We start from the raw sequence: 24,513 nt of genomic DNA on the forward strand, positions 1-24,513 counted from the left end.
ACCAGGTTCAGGAACAGTTATTACCCCACAACCATTAGGCTCCTGAACCAGTGTGGATAACTTCACTCACCACAATGAGCCTCAGGTTCCACACCACCAGGTTCAGGAACAGTTATTACCCTACAAACATCAGGCTCCTGAACCAGTGTGGATAACTTCACTCACCACAATGAGCCTCAGGTTCCACACCACCAGGTTCGGGAACAGTTATTACCCCACAACCATCAGGCTCCTGAACCAGTGTGGATAACTTCACTCACCACAAAGAGCCTCAGGTCCCCCATCACCAGGTTCGGGAACAGTTATTACCCCACAACCATCAGGCTCCTGAACCAGTGTGGATAACTTCACTCACCACAATGAGCCTCAGGTCCCACACAACCAGGTTCAGGAACAGTTATTACCCCACAACCATCAGGCTCCTGAACCAGTGTGGATAATTTGACTCACCACAACACTGAACTGATTCCACAACCCTTTGGACTCACTTTCAAAGACTCTGCAACCGAGGCTCTCAATATACATTATTTGTTTATTTATTATTATTTTCTATATTTGCATCTTTTGCACAGTGCTTGTTCGTCTTTGTCTGTAGTTTTCATTAATTCTATTTAATTTTGAAGTGTTGGAATGCAGGAAACAGCCATTTTGTAAACTGTAAGCTCCTCAAAAGAACGGTAAAAGTAATTAGAGAACCACACACGATATGCTGGAGGAACTCAGCAGGTCAGACAGTGTCTATGGTCAGAGTAACACACACAAAATGCTGGAGGAACTCAGCAGGTCAGACAGTGTCTATGGACAGAGTAACACACACAAAATGCTGGAGGAACTCAGCAGGTCAGACAGTGACTATGGACAGAGTAACACACACAATATGCTGGAGGAACTCAGCAGGTCAGGCAGTGTCTATGGACAGAGTAACACACACGATATGCTGGAGGAACTCAGCAGGTCAGGCAGTGTCTATGGACAGAGTAACACACACAAAATGCTGGAGGAACTCAGCAGGTCAGACAGTGACTATGGACAGAGTAACACACACAATATGCTGGAGGAACTCAGCAGGTCAGGCAGTGTCTATGGACAGAGTAACACTCACAAAATGCTGGAGGAACTCAGCAGGTCAGACAGTGTCTATGGACAGAGTAACACACACGAAATGCTGGAGGAACTCAGCAGGTCAGGCAGTGTCTATGGACAGAGTAATACACACAAAATGCTGGAGGAACTCAGCAGGTCAGACAGTGACTATGGACAGAGTAACACACACAAAATGCTGGAGGAACTCAGCAGGTCAGGCAGTGTCTATGGACAGAGTAACGCACACAAAATGCTGGAGGAACTCAGCAGGTCAGGCAGTGTCTATGGAGGGGTATAAACTGTCGACCTTTCAGGCTGAGGCCCTTCTTTGAAACAACCTGTTGTGGTTTCTGGGCATATTCTGGAGTTTGGGTACAGAGGAAATATTAATTTCAGCAGCAACCAACCTTCACAATGTGGATTATAGACTGAACTTAAAACGCAGCCCTGAAAAATGGAGCTGTGGATTGCAGCTGATTAACTTTCATTCTGGGTGTCTGGAGAATGGGTGGGAGGGCGCTGGTGTGTCAAACTATATGTCATTCAAAGGAAGAACTGTGGACACACTGCAACCATAAAATTGTCCTGCTGTTACCTTTAGATCTTTATCATATAAAAATGTTGTGTAATATTGGGTCAGGATGTCTCGTCCTCTTAGAGTGTGTCAATATGACTACTGCTCGTTTTTTACTGGAACAAACACTTCCGTATCCACTAGCTTCAGCTGTCTCTCCAGCGACTCGTTCACATCACAACAACCCAGTACAGCAGAAACCACCTCTGCTACAGTGGTGATATGAACGCACAGCAGATGGACCCTACATTTCCTGTATATAATTAATACCATTGTACTGGAAGCCAGTACTTCTGTTCCCCAGGGCAGAAATGGCTAATACCAGCGGCCACAATTGTAATCTGATTGGAGGGAAGTACAGGGGCATGTCAGAGGTAGAGACTGTCAGGGGTGGTGATGGAGGTAGGTTTGCTAGGAACAGTTAAAAAGTTCTTAGATGGACACATGGATGATCGGAAAATAGAAGAACATGAGGGAAGAGTGTGTTAAGATCAGGGGTTCCCAACCTTGTTTACACCATGGACCAATACCATTAAACAAGGGGTCCATGGACCCCAGGTTGGGAACCCCTGTGTGCAATTGATCTTAGAATAGATTATATGTTGGCACAACTATGTGGGCCGAAGGGCCTGTACTACACTAAATTCTATGTATAAACTTTGTGGGTTTTTTTGTGGATGCTGTGTTCTGTATTGTTTTGCCAAGAATTGTGGACATTCCCCAGCACACCTTAATCTTGAATACAAATGGGTAACACCAACACTTTACTGTATGGCTTGATGTAGATAGAACCTAGAAGAGTACAGGAACAGCCCACAATGTTGTGTCAAACTAGCTAAAAAGCAAATCAAAAATCTCCAAGAACTAATCCCTCCCACCTACGCAATGTCCGTATCCCTCCATCTCCTGATGTTCATGTGCATTGTCCAAAGGTCTTTTAAAAGCCTCTAATGTATTTGCCTCTACCACTATACCAGGCAGCACATTCCAGGCATCCACCACTCTCTGAGTAAAATCCACCACTCTCTCCCTCACATCCCCTTTGAACCTACCCCCTCTCATCTTCAATGCACTCCCTCTGCTTTAGATATTTTTAAAGTTCCTACAGCACATCATCAAGATCACCTTAAGACCAGATATCCTCCAGGGCTCAGGGGCTGCTGGAGCTGACAGTGCCATGGGTTGTGTTGGCCAGATACAAGGAACCATTCAAAGCCCACAGTTTGTGTTTGTGAATGTGTACCGGCTCTTTGCTCAGAATTAGGCTGTGGGTGTCCGCTTCAGAGAGTTAGCGGTCCATAGAATCCCAGCTGCAATTTGCATGTTTCACAGGATCCCAGTGGTATATAGAGAATGGTATCCTCGCCGTACATTGAATGGTCCACAGGACCCTTGGTGGAAGTTAAATGGTCCACAGGATCTTGGATGGTCACTGAATGGTCTACAAGACCCTAGATGGTCAATGAATGGTCTATGGGTCCTTAGATGGCCATTGAATGGTCCACATGGCCCTAGGTGAACATTGAATGGTCCACAGGACCCTTGGTGGACGTTGAATGGTCCACAGGATCTTGGAAGGTCACTGAATGGTCCACAAGACCCTAGATGGTCATTGAATGGTCCATGGGTCCTTAGATGGATGTTGAATGGTCCACATGGCCCTAGGTGAACATCGAATGGTCCACATGACCCTGGATGGACATTAAATGGTCTTCATGATCCTGGATGGACATTGAATGGTCCTGATGACCCAAGTGAGCATTGAATAGTCTACGGGACCCTAGGTAGACATTGAATGGTCTAGAGGACCCTAGATGGACATTGAATGCTTTATAGGATCTCAACTGTACATAAAATGTTCAATGGGATCCCAGCTATATATTGGATAGTTTATCAGGTCCCAGCTCCACACTGGATGGTTCATAGGGTCTCAGCTGTCCATGGAGTCTCAGCTTTCCATTGGATAGCCCACATAGCCTTAGCTGTATATTGGATGGTCTACGAGGTCACAGCTGTCTAATGGATGACCTGTAGTGTCTAGGCTGTCTATTGGATGGTCCAAAGGATCTTAGATGTCCATTGGATGGTCCACAAGATCTTAGATGTCCATTGGATGGTCCACAAGATTTTAGCTCTCCATTGGGTGGATCAGAGGGTCTCAGTTGTCATCAGATAGTTTGCAGGGTCTAAACAGTCTATTGGATGGTCTGCAGGGTCTTAACTGTCCCTTGGATATATCACAAGGTCTTAGTAGCCCATTGGATGGTCCACAGTGGCTAGTTGTCTGTTGGATAGTCCACAGTGGTTAGATGTCCATTGAATGGTCCACAGTATCCCAGATCTACAGTAGACGCTTCATAGGGTCTTAGCTGTACATGGTCATCTGCAGCCACTGTTGGAGGTAAGAACAAGAGTGGTTACTTTTTTAAGGAAAACCAAACAATAATGTAGTTATTACAGATCAGGGTAATTCATTGTAAATGCGCATATGGTGACAGTGTTTAGAGGAGTCGCTGATAGTATTTGTATACTTTCCTCCTTAAAGACTGAAGAGAGAAAAATTTCTAAATCACCACTCTTGTCCCTCTCGGATCATCCTTCAGAGTTTTACAGGCAAAGAAGGGTTTTGCCACCCGGCGAACACTTATGCAAAGAAACCGTCATCACTGCTGTGCCAAAGAGTTGCAGTCTAGGATGTGTCAGGGTCAGTCCACAGTGTTGCCACACTTTGGGCAAGCTCACGATTTATAAAATCTAACCTGGGAGCCTTTGGACCGTGCAAGAAAACCGGAGCACCCAGAGGAAACACGTACAGTGACTGGGAGAACACACAAACTCCTTACAGACAGCGGCAGAAACCAGAATCAGGTTTAATATCTTGGAATTTGTCGTCTTTGCGGCGGCAATAATAATAGAAAAAAGTGAATTACAGTAAGGATATATGGTTAAATAAGTAGTGCAAAAAAAGAAAAATAAAGGTAGTGAGGTAGTGTTCATGGGTTCAATGTCCATTCAGAAATCGGATGGCAGAGGGGAAGAAGCCGTTCCTGAGTCTTTGAGTGTGTGTCTTCAGGCTCCTGTACCTCCTCCCTGATGGCAGAGGGGAAGAAGCTGTTCCTGAATCGCTGAGTGTGTGTCTTCAGGCTCCTGTAACTCCTCCCTGATGGCAGAGGGGAAGAAGCTGTTCCTGAATCACTGAGTGTGTGTCTTCAGGCTCCTGTACCTCCTCCCTGATGGCAGAGGGGAAGAAGCTGTTCCTGAATCACTGAGTGTGTGTCTTCAGGCTCCTGTACCTCCTCCCTGATGGCAGAGGGGAAGAAGCTGTTCCTGAATCACTGAGTGTGTGTCTTCAGGCTTCCGTTGCACCATCTCAGCAATGAGAAGAGGGTAAGTCCTGAGTAAGGGTGGCCCTTAAGGATGGGTGCTACCTTTTTGAGGCATTTGAAAGTGTCCTGATAATACGGAGGACAGTGCTCATGACGGAGCTAAGTTTACAACTTTCTGCACAGCTTACTTTGATCCTGTGCAGTAGCCCCCTCCCCCCTCCAAATACCTGACAGTGATGCAGCCAGTTCCCATGCTCTCCATGGTACATCTGTAGAAATTTGCATGTGTCATTTATGGCACATCCTTAAATTCCAAATGAAATATACCTGCTGCCGGGCCCTCTCTGAACCCTGAACCCTGATAGCCATCGCTTGTGCTGTCAAGTATTACACCAACCACAAAGTATTTGGTCACCTCGTTACAGGAAGAAACTACAGAGAGGAGATTCACAGGACGCTGCCTGGATGAGAGAGCATGTCTTACGAGGGTAGGTTGCGTGAGCTGGGGGGAGGGTGGGTGCTGACTTGGTAGAGGTGTTACAGATTATTAGAGGCAGGAGAGAGTGCATCACCATTCCCAGGGCAACAATGCCCAATAGCAGAGGACATCTGTTTATGGCGGGTGGGGTAAACTGTAGGGGAGATGCCGGAGATGGTTTTAACACAGAACACGGCCGGGTGCCTGGGATACACTGCCGGAGGTAGTGCTGGAGCTTGACAGGCGGGGCGGCGGTCAGCCCAGCACTACTACAGCTCTGCGTGCAGTTGTGAGTTCAACTCTGGCGTCCTCTGTAAGAAGCTCTTTACATGCGTGTGCACAGCTTTCCTCCAGGCGCTCTGGCTTCCTCCCACAGTCTAAAGACCTATTGGTTAGTAGGCTAATTGATTATTGTAAATTGCCCCGTGATTAGGCGAGGGTTAAATCAGTGGGTTGCTGTGTACTGTGGGCTGGAAAGGCCAGTTCTGCGCTGCATCTCTAAATAAACATTTAAAAAAATAAAGACAAATAATCTAAATAAAATTAGGGAGATTTAAGAGAGACTTAGCTAGGCAGATAGATGTAGGAAACATGCAGGACGATGGGCTGTGTAGGATTGATGGTGAAATATTATTTATGTAGGTTGGCGTGACGTTCGCACGTGGCATTCAATCATTCCTGGTGTCAAGACCTCCCTTTTTTTCTCTTGTTGCCGCTATCAGGAAGGAGGTGCAGGATCCCCAGGAGCCACAGCACCAGGTTTTGGAACAGTTATCACCTCTCAATCATCAGGCTCATGTAGAGGGGATAACTTCACTCACCACAACAATGAACTGAGCTATGGACACGCTTTCAATGACTCTTCATCTCATGTTCTTGATATTTATTGTTTATTTATTTATTATTTTTCTTTTCTTAAAATTTGCACAGTTTGTTCTCTTTTGCACGTTGTCCGTCCTGTTGTGTGCTGTCTTTCATTGATTCTATTGTGTTTCTTTGTACTTGCTGTGAAACCCTGAGAAAATGAATCTCAGGGTTGTATGTGGTGGCATATATCAATCTTCAAAACAAATATTATCAAAGTACATATATATCACCATATACAACCCTGATTTTCCTGTGGGCAAACGTACCAAATCTATAGAATAGTGACTGTAACAGGATCAATGAAATATCAACCAGAATGCAGAAGGAAACAAACTGTGTAAATGCAAATATAAATAAATTGCAATAAATAACGAGAACATGAGATTCTGAGATAAAGAGTCCTTAAAGTGAGATCATTGGTTGTGGGGGCATCTCAATGATGGGGCAAGTGAGTGTAGTTGTCCCCTTTGTTCAAGAGACTGATGGTTGTGGGGTAATAGCTGATCCTGAACCTGGTGGTGTGGGACCTGAGGCTGATTGTGGTGAGTGAAGTTATCCACACCGGTTCAGGAGCCTGATGGTTGTGGGGTAATAACTGTTCCTGAGCCTGGTGTTGTGGGACCTGAGGCTCATTGTGGTGAGTGAAGTTATCCACACTGGTTCAGGAGTCTGATGGTTGAGGGGTATTAACTGTTCCTGAACCTGGTGGTGTGGGACCTGAGGCTCATTGTGGTGAGTGAAGTTATCCACACTGGTTCAGGAGCCTGATGGTTGTGGGGTAATAACTGTTTCTGAACCTGGTGGTGTGGGACCTGAGGCTCATTGTGGTGAGTGAAGTTATCCACACTGGTTCAGGAGCCTGATGGTTGTGGGGTAATAACTGTTCCTGAACCTGGTGGTGTGGGACCTGAGGCTGATTGTGGTGAGTGAAGTTATCCACACCGGTTCAGGAGCCTGATGGTTGTGGGTAATAACTGTTCCTGAACCTGGTGGTGTGGGACCTGAGGCTCATTGTGGTGAGTGAAGTTATCCACACTGGTTCAGGGGCCTGATGGTTGTGGGGTAATAACTGTTCCCGAACCTGGTGGTGTGGAACCTGAGGCTCTTGTTCCTTCTATCTGATGGCAGCAGTGAGAAGAGATCATGTCCTGTGGGGTGGGGATCTCTGATGATGGATGCTGCTTTCCTGTGACAGCCTTTTCATACACTGTAAATGTGCTCCGTGGGTTGGGAGGGCTTTATCTGTAATGTATTGGGCCAAATCCATTACCTTTTGTAGGATTTTGCATTCAAAGTAAACTTATTTTGAACTCTAACCCTCTTACTCTTCTCTCCAATTTAGAACTGACTTCACTTCTTGATCTTCACAGCTCTGATGAAGGCTTGTTAACCTGAAATACAGTGCCTATAAAAAATATTCACCCCCTTTGGAAGCTTTCATGTTTTATTGATTTACATTGAATCACAATGGTTTTAATTTGACTTTTTTGACACTGATCAACAGAAAAAGACTCTTCCATGTCAAAGTGAAAACAGATTTCTACAAACTGATCTAAACTAATTACAAATATAAAACATATAATTGATTGCATAAATATTCACCTTTTCAAGTCAGTATTTAGTAGATGCACCTTTGGCAGCAATTACAGCCTTCAGTCTGTGTGGATGGGTCTCTATCAGCTTTGCACATCTGACACTGCATTTTTCCCCATTCTTCGTTACAAAGTTGCTCAAGCTCTGTCAGATTGCATGGGTATCGTGAGTGAACAGCCCTTTTCAAGTCCAGCTACAAATTCACAATTGCAGTGTGGGCTGGACTCTGACTTGGCCACTTCAGGACATTAACTTTGTTGTATTTAAGCCATTCCTGTGTAGCTTTGGCTTTATGCTTGGGGGTCATTGTCTTGCTGGAAAACAAATCTTCTCCAAAGCCACAATTCTCTTGCAAGACTGCATCAGGTTTTCCTGCAGGATTTCCCTGTATTTGGCTGCATTCATTTTACCCTCTACCTTCACAAGCCTCCCAGGGCCTGCTGCAGTGAAGCATCCCCACAGCGTGATGCAACCACCACCATGCTTCACGGTAGAGACGTTTTTGATGATGTGCAGTGCATGGCATAAACATAGAGATTAGTCTGAGGGCCAAAAGGCTCAATTTTGGTATCATTCGACCATAGAACCTTCTTCCAGCTTACTTCAGAATCTCCCCCATGTCTTCTGGCAAACTCCAGTTGAGATTTCATATGATCTTTTTTCAATAGTGGCTTTCGCTTTGCTACTACTCTCTTGTAGAGCTGTGACGGGTGAAGCACCCGGGCAACAGTTGTTTGTGCAGTCTCTCCCATCTCAGCCACTGAAGCTTGTAACTCCTCCAGAGTTGTCACAGGTCTCTTGGTGGCCTCCCTCACTAATCCATTTCTTGCACGGTCACTCAGTGTTTGAGGACGGCCTGTTCTGGGCAAATTTACTTAACTGTAAATTCGGGATATTCTGTGACTTGGAAATATTCTTGTATTCATCTCCTGACCTTTGCTTTTCAATAAATTTGCTTGGAGTGTTCTTTTGTCTTCATGGTGTAGTTTTTGCCAGGATACTGACTCACCATCAGTTGGACTTTCCAGATACAGGTGTATTTTTACTGCAATCAATTGAAACACCTTGACTGCACACATGTCTCCAAAAACATCTTCATTTAACTAATTATCTGACTTCTAAAACCAGTAGCGATTTGACTTGTCATATTTTTGGGGATGGATACTTATCCAATCACTAATTTACATTTTATATTTGTAATTAATTTAGATCACTTTGTAGAGATCTGTTTTCACTTTGACACAGAAGAGTCCTTTTCTTTCGATCAGTATCAAAAATGCCAAATTAAATCCACTGTGATTCAATGTTGCAAAACAATAAAACATCAAAACTTCCGGGGGGGGGGGTGGGGGAGAGTATGAATACTTTTTTTTAAGAATTGGCACTTTACTAGCTTGGTTCCTCTCTCTACAGAGGCTGACTGACCTGCTGCGTTCTTCAAGCACTTATGCATCCAAGCTCACCTCTTTGTAGCCAATATTGACCACTCCGGTTCCAAACTTGTCCAGAGTTCTGAAAGCCCCTGGAAAAGAATTAGATTCTGTTACCTTAAATCAACATTCAGAGGATTTGAGAACTGTAAAGAATGAAGCTGAAGAACAATTTTGGCTGGATGCATTGGTATGGCAGCTGCTCTGCCTATGACTACAGACAGTTGTGAACATAGAAACTAGCCTCCCTCCATAGGAGTCATAGAAAAGTACAGCACAGAAACAGACCCTTCAGCCCATCTAGTATGTGCCAACCCATTTAAACGGACTACTCCCATCGACTTGGACCGGGACCACAGCCCTCCATATCCCTACATTCATGTACTCTACCTATCCAAACTTCTATTAAACATTGAAATCGAGCACCACTTGAGCTGCCAGCTCATTCCACACTCTTGCCACCCTCCGAGTGAAGGAAGTTTCCCCTCGTGTTCCCCTTAAGCTTCTCACCTTCCACTCTTAGCCCATGACCTCTGGTTGAAGTCCCACCCAACCTCGGTGGAAAAAGCCTGCTTGCACTTACCCTCGTAGTTTTGTATACTTCTGTCAAGTTTCCCCTCAATCTTCTACATTCCAAGGAGTAAAAATCCTAACCCACCCAATCTTTCCCTGCAACTCAGGTCCTTCAGCTCCAGCAACATCCTTGTACATTTTCTCTGTAGTTTTTCAATCTTACTTATGTAGGGCTCTCAGTCCTAGTAACTGTGCTGTTAACTGTTCAGGCTAACAAAATGGCTTCTCTGTATTGTGATAATGAAATGGCTTCTCTGTAATGTTACTTAATGGGTTTCTGTATCTGGAATGTTTGGGTTATGACTGTAGATAAGGGGGGAACTAACCAATGGAGAATTGTTGTGCTATCTTGTATCTGTGAACCGAGCAGGAGTTCGCGGTCTTTTTCGGGAGGCGAGCCAGGAGGATGGACGTTTGAGGAGCGGACAGCGGTTCCAGGGCGGCGGATACTGGACGTCGGCGGTTCGGACGGTGGCCGAAGGCTCGGAAGGTCGTTGTGGATGGAACCGGAGGCGTGAGCTCCAACGCATTAAAATATTATGTGCGCAAACTGATAAACTTACTGATTTGGCGCCTTTAGGTTATCTGTCTCTACTAACCCATCTCTAGGAAATAACTGTAAAGTTGCAATTATTTACTCGCCTTTGGGGTATTGTCTGATACTTGTGTTGCGAGCGTGTACGGGGGGGCATTACACCGTATTTACACCGAAGTATTGCACTATTGGCGGGGTGACGGCGGTTCACCCTAGAACGGGGGTAAATTGGGGGCACGGATGCTACACTTATATCTTTCCTGTAGGTAGGTGACCAAAAGTGAAGACAATATTCCAATTTAGATTTCACCAACATCTTATACAACTTCAACATAACATCCCATCTCCGGTACTCAATACTTTGATTTATGAAGGCCAATGTGCCAAAAGGAGGCACAAGAAACTCTGCAGATGCTGAAAATCTTGGGCAACACACACAGCAGGTCAGGCAGCGTCTGCGGACGATCTGGCCAGTCCTGATGAAGGGTTTCAGCCCAAAACATCGACTCTTTATTTCCCTCCGTAGATGCTGCCCGACTTTACGAGTTCCTCCAGCAATTTGTGTGTGCTGCTGTCCCTCCGTGGTCTCGGTCTCTGCCTCGGTGAAGCAGCCAGCGTAATCAACACCCTCACTCACTCTGGACAACCCCTCTTCTCCCCGTACATCGGGCAAAAAATACAAAAGTCAGAAAGGATGCATAACCAGGCTGAAGGACAGCTTCTATCCCACTGTTATAGGACTATCAAGCAGGTCCCTAGAACAATAAAGATGAACTCTTGATTCACAATCTACCTCGTTATGATCTTGCGCCTAATAGTCTAACTGCAGTGCACTCTCTCTGTAGCTGTGACACTTTATTCTGCATTCTGTTATTGTTCTACCTGGACGCACCGTGTAATGATCCGATCCGGTGAACAGCATGCAAGGAGAGTGTTTTACTGCGCCTCGGAACGTGTGACATCACTAAACCAAATCACCATCTACCGAGAAGAGTTTATCTTCCACCTGGAGCTTCTACCTGTGACAGCAGTTAGAGAGGGGTTCTTGAGGCAGGGAAAGCCCAAAGTGAACTGTAATCCACACCCTCACTTCTTTATCTCGCCACAAGGCTGTAGAAACTCATGTCACAACAGAAGAACAGATATCATGTCATTTATCTCATCTGAACTTCCTTTCTTTGGTATCTCGTACTTTGGGCCTTGACCCAGCATTCCAGTGTAAAATAAACAGGGCTTCCTTGCGCAAGTGTAGGCAGGGCATAGCACGGAGTTATGTGTGGCATCTAATCTGACCAGTTCCAGCATCAGCAAGGGTGTGTGTGAGTGAGTGTGTGAGTGTGTGTGTGAGAGTGTGTGTGAGTGTGAGAGTGTGTGTCTGTGTGTGTGTCTGTGTGTGTGTGTGTGTGTGTGTCTGTGTGTGTGTGAGTGTGTGTGTGTGTCTGTGTGTGTGTGAGTGTGTGAGTGTGTGTGTGTGAGAGTGTGTGTGTGTGTGTGTGAGAGTGTGTGTGTGTGAGAGAGTGTGTGTGTGTGGGGTGTGGTTGTGTGTGTGTGCGCGTGCGTGTGTGTGTGTGTGTGGTGTGGTTGTGTGTGTGTGTGTGGGGTGTGGTTGTGTGTCTGCGTGGTGTGATGTGTGTGGCGTGGTTGTGTGTGTGTGTGTGCGTGTGTGGTGTGTGTGTATGTGTGTGTGGTGTGGTGTTTGTGTGTGTGTGGGTGGGGTGTGGTTGTGTGTGTGTGGGGTGTGGTTGTGTGTGTGTGTGTGTGTGTGGTGTGGTGTTGTGTGTGTGTGTGTGGGTGGGGTGTGGTTGTGTGTGTGTGTGTGTGTGTGTGTGTGTGTGTGTGTGTGGGTGGGGTGTGGTTGTGTGTGTGTGTGTGTGAGTGTGTGTGTATGTGTGTGTGTGTGTGTGGGGTGTGGTTGTGTGTGTGTGTGTGTGTGGTGTGGTGTTGTGTGTGTGTGTGTGGGTGGGGTGTGGTTGTGTGTGTGTGTGTGTGTGTGTGTGTGTGTGTGTGGTGTGGTGTTGTGTGTGTGTGTGTGGGTGGGGTGTGGTTGTGTGTGTGTGTGTGTGTGTGTGGGTGGGGTGCGGTTGTGTGTGTGTGTGGTGTGGTGTTGTGTGTGTGTGTGTGGGTGGGGTGTGGTTGTGTGTGTGTGTGTGTGTGTGTGGTGTGGTGTTGTGTGTGTGTGTGGGTGGGGTGTGGTTGTGTGTGTGTGTGTGTGTGTGGGTGGGGTGTGGTTGTGTGTGTGTGTGTGTGTGTGTGTGTGTGTGTGTGGGTGGGGTGTGGTTGTGTGTGTGTGTGTGTGTTAGTGTCTCAGGCACAGTGAAATTTCAGCTTCATGAGGACGAGTCAGACCCAGTTCCTCACAGCATTCCTGGACCCTCGTGAGGACACTTGCAAAAGAATTTGAACTCCCATGAACTTCCCACATGCCGGAAGTTCTGTCTGCTTCCCCAAGATGTGTGAGTAATCTGAAAACAGGCAGAGGGGAGTTCATTGACACCTCAAGGGTATGTATCATTACCCCTGGAGGGTAGATACAGGGTCGGGCTGGGCAGACCAGTGGCCAATGCAGTTAGGACGGGGAATGGGGCAGCGCAGGCAGACTGTACGGTCACCAAGGGAGTGTGCCACAGTTGGCACAGAAGATTAAACCAAGCCCCCTCTCCCTTCTCAGCTTGGTGGAAGACGAGGACACCCTCAAGAAGGTGGTATCAACCCAAAAGGATCCTCAGACCTAAGACATGCCCTCCTCTCGTAACTACCGCCAGGGAGGAGGTACAGGAGCCACACTCAACAGTTCAGAGAGAGCTTCTTCCCCTCTGCCATCCGATTTCTGAACAGGCCATGAACACTGTCTTCGTTACTCCCTTTCTACCTGTATTTTTTAAACATTTAATTTATAGATTTTTATGCCTTTACACGGCTACATAACAACTTTTGTGCTGAAAACACAAGAAATTCTGCAGATGCCGGAAACCCAGTGTAACACAGAGAATGTGGGGGGGGGGGCTCAGCAGGCCAGGCAGCATCTGTGGAAATGAATAAACAGTCGATGTTTCGGGCTGAGACCCTCCTTCAGGTCTGAGAAGGAAGGGGGAAGATGCCGGAACAAAAAGCTGGGGGAGGGGAAGGAGATAGGTGAAGCCAGGCGGGTGGGAAAGGGCTGGAGAGGAAAGAATCTGATAGGAGAGGAGAGTGGAGCTCAAATGCTCGTGACCTCGTGGGTTTCCTCTGACAGTCCAAAGTCGTGCCAGCTAGTACATTAATTGGTCATCGTAAATTGTCCCGTGATTCAGCTAGTGTGAAATCGGGGGCTGCTGACGGCTCAGCCTGAAGGGATGGGAAAGCCTATTCTGGAATGTATCTCGGCAAATAGATGAACAGGAGAGGGGGGAAGGAGGAGGGAAAAAATAATGTCCCGGAAGGAGAAATCAATGTTTGTGCCATCAGGCCGGAGGCTCCCCAAAAGGAAGATGAGGTGTTGCTCCTCCACTCCGAGGGTGGCCTCAAGGTGTGAAAAGAGGAGGCTATACGCGATGAGTCATATTTTACATCTTATTTATCTCATTAACCAGTGGTAGTAAATCTGATTCTGCTGTTTTCATCTGAATTCGCATGCTGCAGGCAAGAAACGAGCGTAAAGCTGGAGGAACTCAGCAGGCCCAGGCCCGGGCAGTATCTGTGCAAGCAAATGGACGGTTGAGTTTCACCCCGCTTGAGGGCCCCAACCCGAAGCATCAGCTGTCCACAGATGCGTTTTGTGAGCGCGGCCGCGGCATCTGCACTCTCATGCCTCACGGACATCCGTCCCCAATGGGGGGGGGGGGGTACGGCGAGAGGTCAGGGGTGAAGGGTGAGAGGTGACACCTTTAACGGGACGTGAGAGGGAACTTCTCCACCCGAGGGTGGTGAGATTGTCGAACAAGCTGCCAGCGCAAGTGAAGTGTGCAAGCCCGATTTCAAAGTGAAAGGGAAGCTTAGATAGGTAGACAGATAGTGGGGGTACGGAAGGGTATGGTCCAGTGCAGGTCAATGACTAGATGGGCTGAATGGCCTGTTTCTGTGCTGTACTTTTCTATAACCAATCTAGTTAGACTTCCACCCCCCCCCCCATCTACTACTTTAGACTCTGCACTGCAAACACTTTAAACCACTTTTATTCCATATCCGTACTTTGAGTTAATGGTACCCTTCATCTGAACCCTTGCTTAATGGTGTTGGTCCGTGGTATTCAGAAGGTTGGGAAGTCGCGTAGTTGTTACACAAAGCTTTGCAGGAGCAGCGGCCCAGGTTCAATGCCCACGTTTACCCCGCGACCGTGTGGGTTTCCTCCGCGCGCTCCGTTCCGAAGGCGAACCCGTTAGAGTCGGGAAGCCGTGAGAAGTGAGGTGACACTTGTGGGCTGCCCCCAGCACATCCTTGGACTGCGTGGACTGTTGACGCAAAAAGACACATTTCACAGTGTGTGTCACAGTGATAATTAAAGCTAACCTTTATCTTTTAAACTTTTATAACAATATGATATCAGCACATGAACTTTATATACCATAAAATTCTCAAGGGAACAGTAGGTGGGTTAAAGACAACTTAACTACTGGTTTTAGCTGGAGTTCCTGTTCCTTAAACCCTCCCCCGGTGGTGAATAAGCCCTCATGGGAACAGAGTACCAGAAACAAGTTGGAACACCACCCCAGAGGGCGGGACTGTAGCCCTAAGTGAGAAATGCAGGGGAGGAGATCAGTTTCCTCGCCAAGCTGCTGACAAACACCCCATGGAACTGAGGAAATCTGGGAGGAGCACGGTTGAGAGCCCAGGACTGGGGCATGGACAACAGTGCAGGAGCAAACCAGAGTTCAAATCCCACGAGGGCAAAGTTGTCAGAACCAATTTCAATAAATTGTGTTAGTATTTGACAGTGCTAGTAAAAATAAAAGTCAAACTACTAGCCTGAGAGGGGGACGAAAACCCCGCAGTGTCCCATCTCCCGCGTGGGAGGTCACTCAGCATTCAAAATGAGGCAGCAAATTGGCTTTGAGGGAGAAGCTGGAGAGTGGTAGTGCCTCCCTGACTGGAGGCCTGTGACGAGTGGAGCGCTCCAGGGATCGGTGCTGGGTCCACTGTGGTACCAGAGATCTGGGTGATAATGTGGTTAAATGAATCAGCATCTCTGCAGATGACACCAATATCGGGGGGTGTAGAGGACATCAAGAAAGACTATCAGGCCTTGTTGCAGGATCTCACCAGCTGGAAAAACGGGCTGAAAAGAATGCCGGATGGAACTTAACGCAGAAAAGTGCGGGGTGTTGCATTTTGGAAGGACCAACCCAGGTGGGTCTTACACAGCGAGCGGGAGGGCACCGAGGATTGTGGTAGAATAAAGGGATCTGGGAGTACGGGCCCAGAATTCATTGAACGTGGCTACACAAGGCAGGGTTGTAAAGAAAGCTTTCGGCACATTGATGGGATGTCATGTTGAAGTTGTACAAGACATCGGTGAAGCCCAGTTTGGAGTATCGTGTGCAGTTTTGGTCACCTACCTAAAGGAAAGATGTAAACAAGGTTGAAAGAGTGCGGAGAAAATTGACACGGATGCTGCCGGGACTTGAGGACCCGAGTTATAAGGAAAGGTTGAATAGGTTAGGACTTTATTCCCTAATGTGTAGAAGATCGAGGTGGGGACTTGATGGAGGTATACACAATTATAAGGGGCATAGATAGGGTAAATGCAAGCATGAGCTTCGGTGACACGACAACCAGAGGTCATGGGTTAAGGGTGAAAGGTGAAATGCTTAAGGGGAAAATGAGGGGAAATTTCTTCACTCAGAATGTGGAACGAGCTGCTTGTGGAAGTGGTGGATGCTGGTTCAATTTCAATGCTTAAGAGAGGTTTGGATAGGTACATGGATGGGGCGATGGTCTGGGTGCAGGTGGATAATTCAGCGTGGACTAGATGGGCCGTGGGGCTGTTTTAGTGCTGCGCTGTTCTGAATCTGAGTCACATGCTACACTGCATGGCTGACTCTTGCCTTGGTGGACAATACAGATTAAAAATCAGCTTTATTTGTCAGATGTGAAATGTGTCATTTGCATCAACGACCAACGTCCTCCAAGGATTGGGCTGGGGGCAGCCTGCAAGTGTCGGCGTGCATCTGGCACCAACATAGCATGCCCACAACTCACTAACCCTCGACTGTGTGCACATCATCTGGAGTGTGGGAGGAAACCCACACGGTCATGGGTAGTTACGCCGACTACTACGCTTCTATGCACCCCATTAAAAATAAATAGCATTACCACTGAAACCCCTTGAGACACAGGAACAGAATTAGGCCATTCAGCCTATCAAATCTGACCCATCATGGCTGATTTATTATCCCTGTCAACCCCATTCTTCTGTCTTCTCCCCATAACCTTTGATACCCTGACTGATCAAGAACCCATCAAGCTCTGCTCTGGTTTAAGAAATTCCTCCTCATCTCTGTTCTAAAGGGATGTCCCTCTATTTTGAGGCTGTTTAATATTTCTCCCCAGAAGGAGTAGGATCTCGGCCCAAAAAGTTCACTTCCATAGATTCTGCCCAACCCACTGAGTTCCTCCAGCATTTTGTGTGTGTTGCTTTGCAGAACTATGCTGCAAGCTAGTTTTTAGCAGGGGAAACTTGGGTTAAAGAAGGTGTGGCATCACCCTTGTCAATCTGCTTTTAATAAAGCCCCAATTAATCTGAGCTTGCCTGCCTCATAAACAGGAGCGTTTGGACAGGGTGGAGTGACAGTATTGTTATTTTAATCTTGCATCATTTTTAATGGGGCATGGCTGAAATCTGATACACCACTGCCCTCTGGAGGTTACAGAGTGTATTACACAACAGTGATATTTTGATTCCCCTTGGGGCTAATATTACAGAATTTAAATTCCTTTCTGCGTCATATTTATCATTGTAAACTGCGATTAGATTTTTGCTTTCCACCAGTGGCTGCTTGCCACACCACTGCTCGTGCTGTGAGCTCAGATCAAAGTTGGCCAGAGTCCGCAGAGAGGAGCTGATTCCTTTGGTCTTTCATTGGATCTTTGCATTTACTGTGAACGCCCACAGGAATTTGAATCTCGGGATTGTTATGTTTTATTCATTGAGATATAGGCCCTTCCAGCCCTTTGAGCTGCTGTGCCCAGCAGCCCCCCGATCTTAACCCTAGCCTGATCACAGACAATTTACAATGACCAGCTGTGGGAGGAAACCGGAGCACCCGGAGGAAACACACGAGGTCACGGGGTGGGGGGGGGGGGGGGGGGGAGAGAGCGTGCAAACTCCTCACAGGCAGCGGCAGGAATTGAACCCAAATCGCTTGTACTATGAAGCATGTAAAGCTACTGTGTTCCTTTGGTTTCTTAAGGTTGTCCTAGTTGGGGGAGGTAATGGGGATGAGCTCCCATTACCCATCAAATGCCCCCAATGGTGCGCTTCTCAAACAGCTCAGCTACTAACCCCGGAGAAGGTGGGCTACTTCAGACAGATGGGGATCGTCAGCAGCTCAGCCAGGAGCAGGAAAACTCTGATCTCAAACCTCCGCTGCCTCCTGGTTATACCTTCTCATGGGGAAGGCTTCGGGAGCAAACCCTGAGGAAAAATCAGTCCCACGTTGAGTCTAATGCTGCAACTCTGCCGGTGCCAAACTGTACCGGTCTCTGCCGTTCCTTTGGGTTCATCAGCTGCGTGGAGAGGGGCAGCCTGCTACGTGGGCAACAGCTTACTCTCCACGTCGTAGTGCCCTGGCTTGTGTATCTAGACGGCTAGGACACAACGTCCATGGTCGACCCTGACTGATGGAGGTTTCAGCATCGTGTTTCTCTGTATTAACTGTGAAATAAATCTCAGGATAGTATAGGGTGACATATAAAACAAACTGACTTCAAACTGAGAACTTTTGAATTCCACCCCCGGCCCAAGGAGGGCTTAACTTATCGAGGATGCCCAAAGTCTCTGTGAGAAAATAGACACCAGGCAGATGCTGGGATCCAGGACCACACTCTGTCATGGTCCGGTCCGGAGCCCGCGTTCCCAGTCTTGATCCGGTCCGCGGACTCCGGGTCTTGTCGCTGTCTCTCCTTTTGCCCTTGAGCCCGATAAGTCACACCTGCGGATCATCGTGGCTTGTTGGGGCTCAAGGAGGCGACCCTGATGCCCGTCGGCTGGCGGTGTATATAGGGGGCCCTGGGACTGAGTGGAGTTGGGGGGTTGTCCTGCTCATCTGGCTGCTGTGGCTTGGAGTTCCCCTCGTTAAAGAGGAGTTCTTCGGCAGTCACCCTGGACCTAGTCCCCTTCCTATCTCTTGCCTCCGTCGGGCAAGCCTGGTGGGGCGCTCTGCCCCTTTCCATCCCTCGCTGCCGACGGGTTGTGCCCTGCAACCTACCCAGATGCCCCGCGACCTGCTCAAGCCTCCGTGTTTCTGCCTGAGAGGTCCGGGCCCTGCCTAGGAGTTATGCAGCCTGCCCAGTGAACTCCGGGATCCCTCCCTGCCTGCCTGAACTCTGAGACTCTCTCGGAACCCCAGCATCACCTTGAATGTCATGGCCCTCATGCACACTACGGTCTCCACAGCTTGTCTCTCATTTAGTTGTTCCCGTCCTACCCCTCGTACTTTATTGCCTGCGTCCTGCCCTTGGGTCCAGCCTCCTGTCCCCTTATGACACACTCAAACTGCAGAGGGAACTCAGCGGGTCAGGCAGCGTCTGTGGATACAAGCTGCAGAGGGAACTCAGCGGGTCAGGCAGCGTCTGTGGATACAAGCTGCAGAGGGACCTGCCACGAAGCACATCTTCCCCACGTCCCTCTCTCAGCTTCCAGAGGGATCGCGCTCCGCATCGTTCACTCGTTCCTCTCTACTGACCATCCTACCGGCACTTATTCCTGCAAGCCGGACGGATGCTAAACAACCTCCCTCACCTCCATTCAGGGTCTCGACACTTCACCTGCAAGTCTGTCCAGGCCTTCTACTGTATCTGGTGCCCCCAGTATGACCATTAGCGAGGTTGAAGAAATTGGTCAAGCACCTTTGTTCCATCACCACGAAGAGGCAGGGTCTCCCAGTGCTCACTCTTTTCAATTCAGCTCCAGATGCTGACATGTTGATCCATGCCCCCTGTACTGCCACAACGAGGCCAGACTCAGGTGGCAGGAACAACACCTTCTATTCCATCTGTCTGACATGAACATCGCTTTCTCCAACTTCGGGTAATTTCCTCTCCCTCCCCCTCTCTCTTGCTCCATTCCTCATTCCAGCTCGCCCCTTCTCATTTCCTTAGCTCCCATCATTGCCCCTCCTCCTTCCATTTCTCCCATGGTCCACTGTCTTTCTCCTTCTGAGAAGAGATACGTCTACACCAAAGAGGGTGTAGGGTGCTCCTTCCCTCCACTGGCGCTTGGGAAGGTGTAGCACTTCCTCAGGCCCCTGATTAAAAGCCACGGGGGCAGATGGTAGTTATGTGACCACTGATGCCAGGCAGTCAATTGGTAATGGCTGGGGTCACCCATCTTGTAAAGACGCTGCCCAGAAGAAGGCAAAGGCAAACCACTTCTGCAGAACAATTTGCCAAGAACAGTCATGACTGACTACAGAAGCTTTGTGAGTGGTTATCAAACGTTTCTATACTATTCCTTGGTCTTAACAGTCACATGCTTACAGACACTGACTAGGTCAAACCCTCTTTAGGAATGCGTGGTCCCAGACGGGAACTTTCACTACACTCTCACAATCTAACTGAGGACAGAATTAGGAAAAGGCTAAGCAAAGTGGCACCTAGAAGACCCAATGAATGTTATCAGGAGGCAGTTGTGTACGCCATATCTCTAGCTAATGCCCTTCCCTTGGACAACATCGGTGGTGTGGAGAGGGGAGATTTGCAGCTTGGGCAACTGCCGGTCTCCCATTAAAATAAAAACCCTGCCCAGGCTTGCGCCCTGGAAACTTTCCAAGGTGAAAATCCATGGTCTATCGAGACTAACGGAGGCCTACACACACACACACAGACCTCTATCACCATGCCAAAAGGTATACATTGGTGAGACTGGGAGGCCATTGAAGACCAGGATAGAACATAAGAGTGCCTTAAAAAAATGTGAGAGCAGAACGAAGTGGGATCACTGAACGCTGCTTATCATGCTCATGTTGACAAAGGATTGGTGAGGCCAACATCCTTGGCAAGGAAGGGAATGTCTACAAGAGCAAGATTAGGGAATCACGAGAGATGGAGCATGTGGGGAACCCAAATGCAGGTTCCAGGAGTGTAAAGGTAGCACTCACTCCGAAAGAGGGTTCCTAAAAAAAATGACCAATCAGAACAAGGCCAATTCAAACTAACCAATCAGGAATAGACGATTCAGAGCTAGCCAATCAAGATTGAGCATGAAGCCCTGCCATACCCTGTTCACTTGAGGGTAGGTAGGGAGGTGTCTCTAGGGGGACTTGCCATTTGAGTGACTGGTGCCTGAGGAAGACGGGCTGGTTTACCGTTGAAACGTTGCAGTTACTGCAGGGCCACGCACCCGCACAGCTTTGAGGGATTGGTGCCCACCACCCAGGCCATTCCCTCTTCTCATTGCTACCATCAGGAAGGAGGTAGAGCAGCCTTTATTTCTACTTAATTTACTTGCAAACATTTCGCCACCATGCGAGGAGACATCACCAGTGTGCGGCTGAATGTGGTGTGTCCTCCGGATGCTCGGCCTTTGTATACTTATCCATCAGCTGATTGGTCACTACAGAAGCTCAGTTGTGATGTAGGGAGGAAATCTTGCCACTGATTGGCTGCATGGCAAACTCTCTGCATTGTGGTCACAAATCTTGCCTGCATTAGTTCATAAATAGGATTGAGATCTACATGTCTGTTCACAGAATTGATCACGGGAAACCATGCTTCTAGGAATTCTCCTGCATGCCACAAGTATAATTATAGTTTATGTATTATTTTATGTATTACACTGTGCTGCTGCTACAAAACAACAAATTTGATCCTGATTTATGTTCCAGTTTAATTGAAGCTGATTTTTCGGATCCCAGAACTGCGGCTCAGGAGATTATGGGGCACAGTCGTTGAGTTGGTCAGAGGACACTCGACCAGCACTAGGACCCCGGGGTGCTCCCAGCGCCTGCTGGGGCTGAGAGAAATGCAAATTACTTACTGATCATGGTGTCCAACTTTGTCAAGCAACAAATAAAGTTCACGTAACTGAGGGTGAGATCAGGATCTGTGTACCTCAGGCCAATCAGCTGCATCAAGAACTCATCCATCTGGAATCCTAGGGGAAAGTAATCAAGCACTGAAACACGGCTGAAATATTGGTGGTGTGAGTTTTGGCTCACACAGGTTTTGTCAGCTTCAACTGGAGACACAAAGGATTCTGCAGATGCTGGAGATCTTGAGCAACACACATAAAACAGGGCCGTACAGTAGCACAGCGGTTAGCACAATGCTTTACAGTGCCAAGGACCTGGGTCCAAGGAGTTTGCACGTTCTCCCCGTGACTGTGTGTGTTTCCTCCAGGTGCCCTGGTTTCCTCCCACAGTCCAAAGATGAACCCAGTCGGTAGGTTAACTGGTCCAATGATTAGGCTAGGTTTAAATTCAGGTTTTGCTGGGTGGCATAGCTTGAAGATCTGAAAGGGCTTTTTCTGCAATGTATCCCAATAAGAAAATGCTGGAGGAACTCAGCAGGTCAGGCAGCATCTTTCGAGGGGAACAAACAGTCGACATTTTGGGCTGAGACTCTTCATCATGTTTATTCCCCTCCAGAGATGCTGACTGACTTGGTGAGCTCTCCAGTATCTTGTTATGTGTCACCCTCTGGATCTGCCCCCAATCCCACAGCCTACAAAGGCGACACCACCAGGTTCAGGAACAGTTATTATCCCTCAACCATCAGGCTCCTGAACCAGTGTGGATAACTTCACTCACCACAATGAGCCTCAGGTCCCACACCACCAGGTTCAGGAACAGTTATTATCCCTCAACCATCAGGCTCCTGAACCAGTGTGGATAACTTCACTCACCACAATCAGCCTCAGGTCCCACACCACCAGGTTCGGGAACAGTTATTACCCCACAACCACCAGGCTCCTGAACCGGTGTGGATAACTTCACTCACCACAATGAGCCTCAGGTCCCACACCACCAGGTTCAGGAACAGTTATAACCCCACAACCATCAGGCTCCTGAACCGGTGTGGATAACTTCACTCACCTCAACACAGAACTGACTCCACAAACTATGGACTCACTCTGAAGGTCTCCACAACTGATGTTCTCAGTATTATCTGAACATCTATTAAAGTCTAGCCACAGTGCTCCTTGTCTGTCACTCGAGGACTGGAGTGTGCTTTCAACACACACAAAATGCTGGAGGAACTCGGCAGGTCAGGCAGCATCTATGGAGGGGAACAAACTATCAACCGTTCGGTCCGAGTCCCTTCATCTGGACTGGACAGGAGGGGGGGAAGAAGCCAGAATTAGAAGGTGGCGGAGAAGGGGAGGAGTACAAGCTGGCAGACCAGGTGAGGGGGAAGATGGAGGGATGATGTTAGAAGCTGGTCGGTGATAGGTGGAAGAGATGAAGGGCTGAAGAAGATGGAATCTGATTGGAGAAGAGAGTGGACCGTAGGAGAAAGGGAAGGAGGAGGGGGACCCAGAGGGTGATGAGAGGCAGCTGAAGGCAAGAGAAGGAATGAGAGGCAAATCAGAATGGGGAATGGAAAAAGAGAGAATGGGAAGGGAGGAGGGAGAAATTACCAGATAGATGAAGGTGCTTGTCAAAGCCGATCCTATCCCATCCTTCATCCTACATCACCCCCTCTTCCCCCAGTGACTCACCTTCTCCCTGTCAGCCTGTACACCTTCCCCTACCCCAACTCTCTTATTCTGGCCTCCCCACCTTTTCTTTTCCAGTCCTTTTGCAGGGTCTCAGTCCGAAACGTCGACTGTTACCATAGGCCCCCCCATAGGCCTGCTGACCTGCCACCACCTCCCTCCATCCTAACTGCATCTTACAGGAGCACTATTGAGTGCGTCCTGACAAGCTGTATCTCCACCTGGTCCGGGAGCAGCCGAGCATCGGACCGGAAGTCCCTACAAAGGAATGTGAGAACAGCTGAGAATGCCCCATCCATCAGGGCCATTTATCAGGAGCACTGTGTACGCAGGGCCCTTAGTGTTATCAAGGATCTCTCCCATCCATCCATCCAGCATCCTCTTTGACATTCTACATCAGGTAGGAGACTCCGATACACGAAGACAAGAATGGTCGGGATGGGAAACAGCTTCTTCCCTCAGGCCGTTAGGCTTCTGAACTCCCTACCGCATTGCATTCGAAGTGTCACTGGTTAATCTGTTCGGTATCTTACAATATTTAATTAACGTATTTCAGTTTGTTACTTATGTGTGATTCACCTGTAAATTTTATCCTTACCTTCATAAGTTACCATGTACCAGGTGTCTCATGCGTCACTGAGCTTTACAATGGTTCAAGGAAACATTTTCTCATTTGTACAGATAGCATTGGAGAGAGATAGGAACAGACAAGTTAGAAAAGCGTTTAATTGAAGTAAGGGGAGTTATGAGGCTATCAGGCAGGAAACTGGAGGCTTAAATTGGAAACAGATGTTCTCAGGGAAAAGTACAGAAGAAATGTGGCAAATATTCAGGGGATATTTATGTGGAGTTCTGCATAGGTACGCTCCAATGAGACAGGGAAGTTATGGTAGGGTACAGGAGCCGTGGTGTACAAAGGCTGAAGTAAATCTAGTCAAGAAGAAAAGCTTACAAAAGGTTCAGTGAGCTAGGTAATGTTAGAGATCTGGAAGATTATAAGGCTAACAGTTAGGAACTTAAGAAGGAAATTAGGAGAGCCAGAAGGGGCCATGAGAAGGCCTTGGTGGGCAGAATTAAGGAAAACCCCAAGGCATTCTACAAGTATGTGAAGAGCAAGAGGAAAAGATGTGAAAGAATAGGACCAATCAAGTGTGACAGTGGAAAAGTGTGTGTGGAACTAGCAGAAATAGCTGAGGTACTTAAT

The 24,513-nt window shown here is 47.8% G+C and overlaps 1 protein-coding gene across 11 annotated transcripts in view; it reads right to left on the reverse strand.

Moving 5' to 3' along the window:
* The window catches only part of zgc:85932 (uncharacterized protein LOC405875 homolog), a 118,725-nt gene that overhangs the window by 28,269 nt on the left and 65,943 nt on the right, over window positions 1–24,513 (reverse strand). For 3 of the 11 annotated variants that reach the window (XM_059985039.1, XM_059985046.1, XM_059985048.1), the window contains exons 18-19: window positions 21,704–21,746; window positions 9,385–9,443 (exon numbers count right to left, since the gene is read on the reverse strand). In XM_059985039.1, the coding sequence (XP_059841022.1) occupies window positions 9,385–9,443; window positions 21,704–21,746 (102 nt within the window). Of the gene's footprint in view, window positions 1–989; window positions 4,050–9,384; window positions 9,444–14,626; window positions 14,887–15,403; window positions 21,606–21,629; window positions 21,747–24,513 lie in introns of those variants that run through there. The other 8 variants (XM_059985040.1, XM_059985045.1, XM_059985044.1 and 5 more) reach the window with 6 other exon arrangements.

The sequence above is a fragment of the Hypanus sabinus genome, chromosome 11 (assembly GCF_030144855.1).
Source record: "Hypanus sabinus isolate sHypSab1 chromosome 11, sHypSab1.hap1, whole genome shotgun sequence".
NCBI lineage: Eukaryota > Metazoa > Chordata > Chondrichthyes > Myliobatiformes > Dasyatidae > Hypanus > Hypanus sabinus.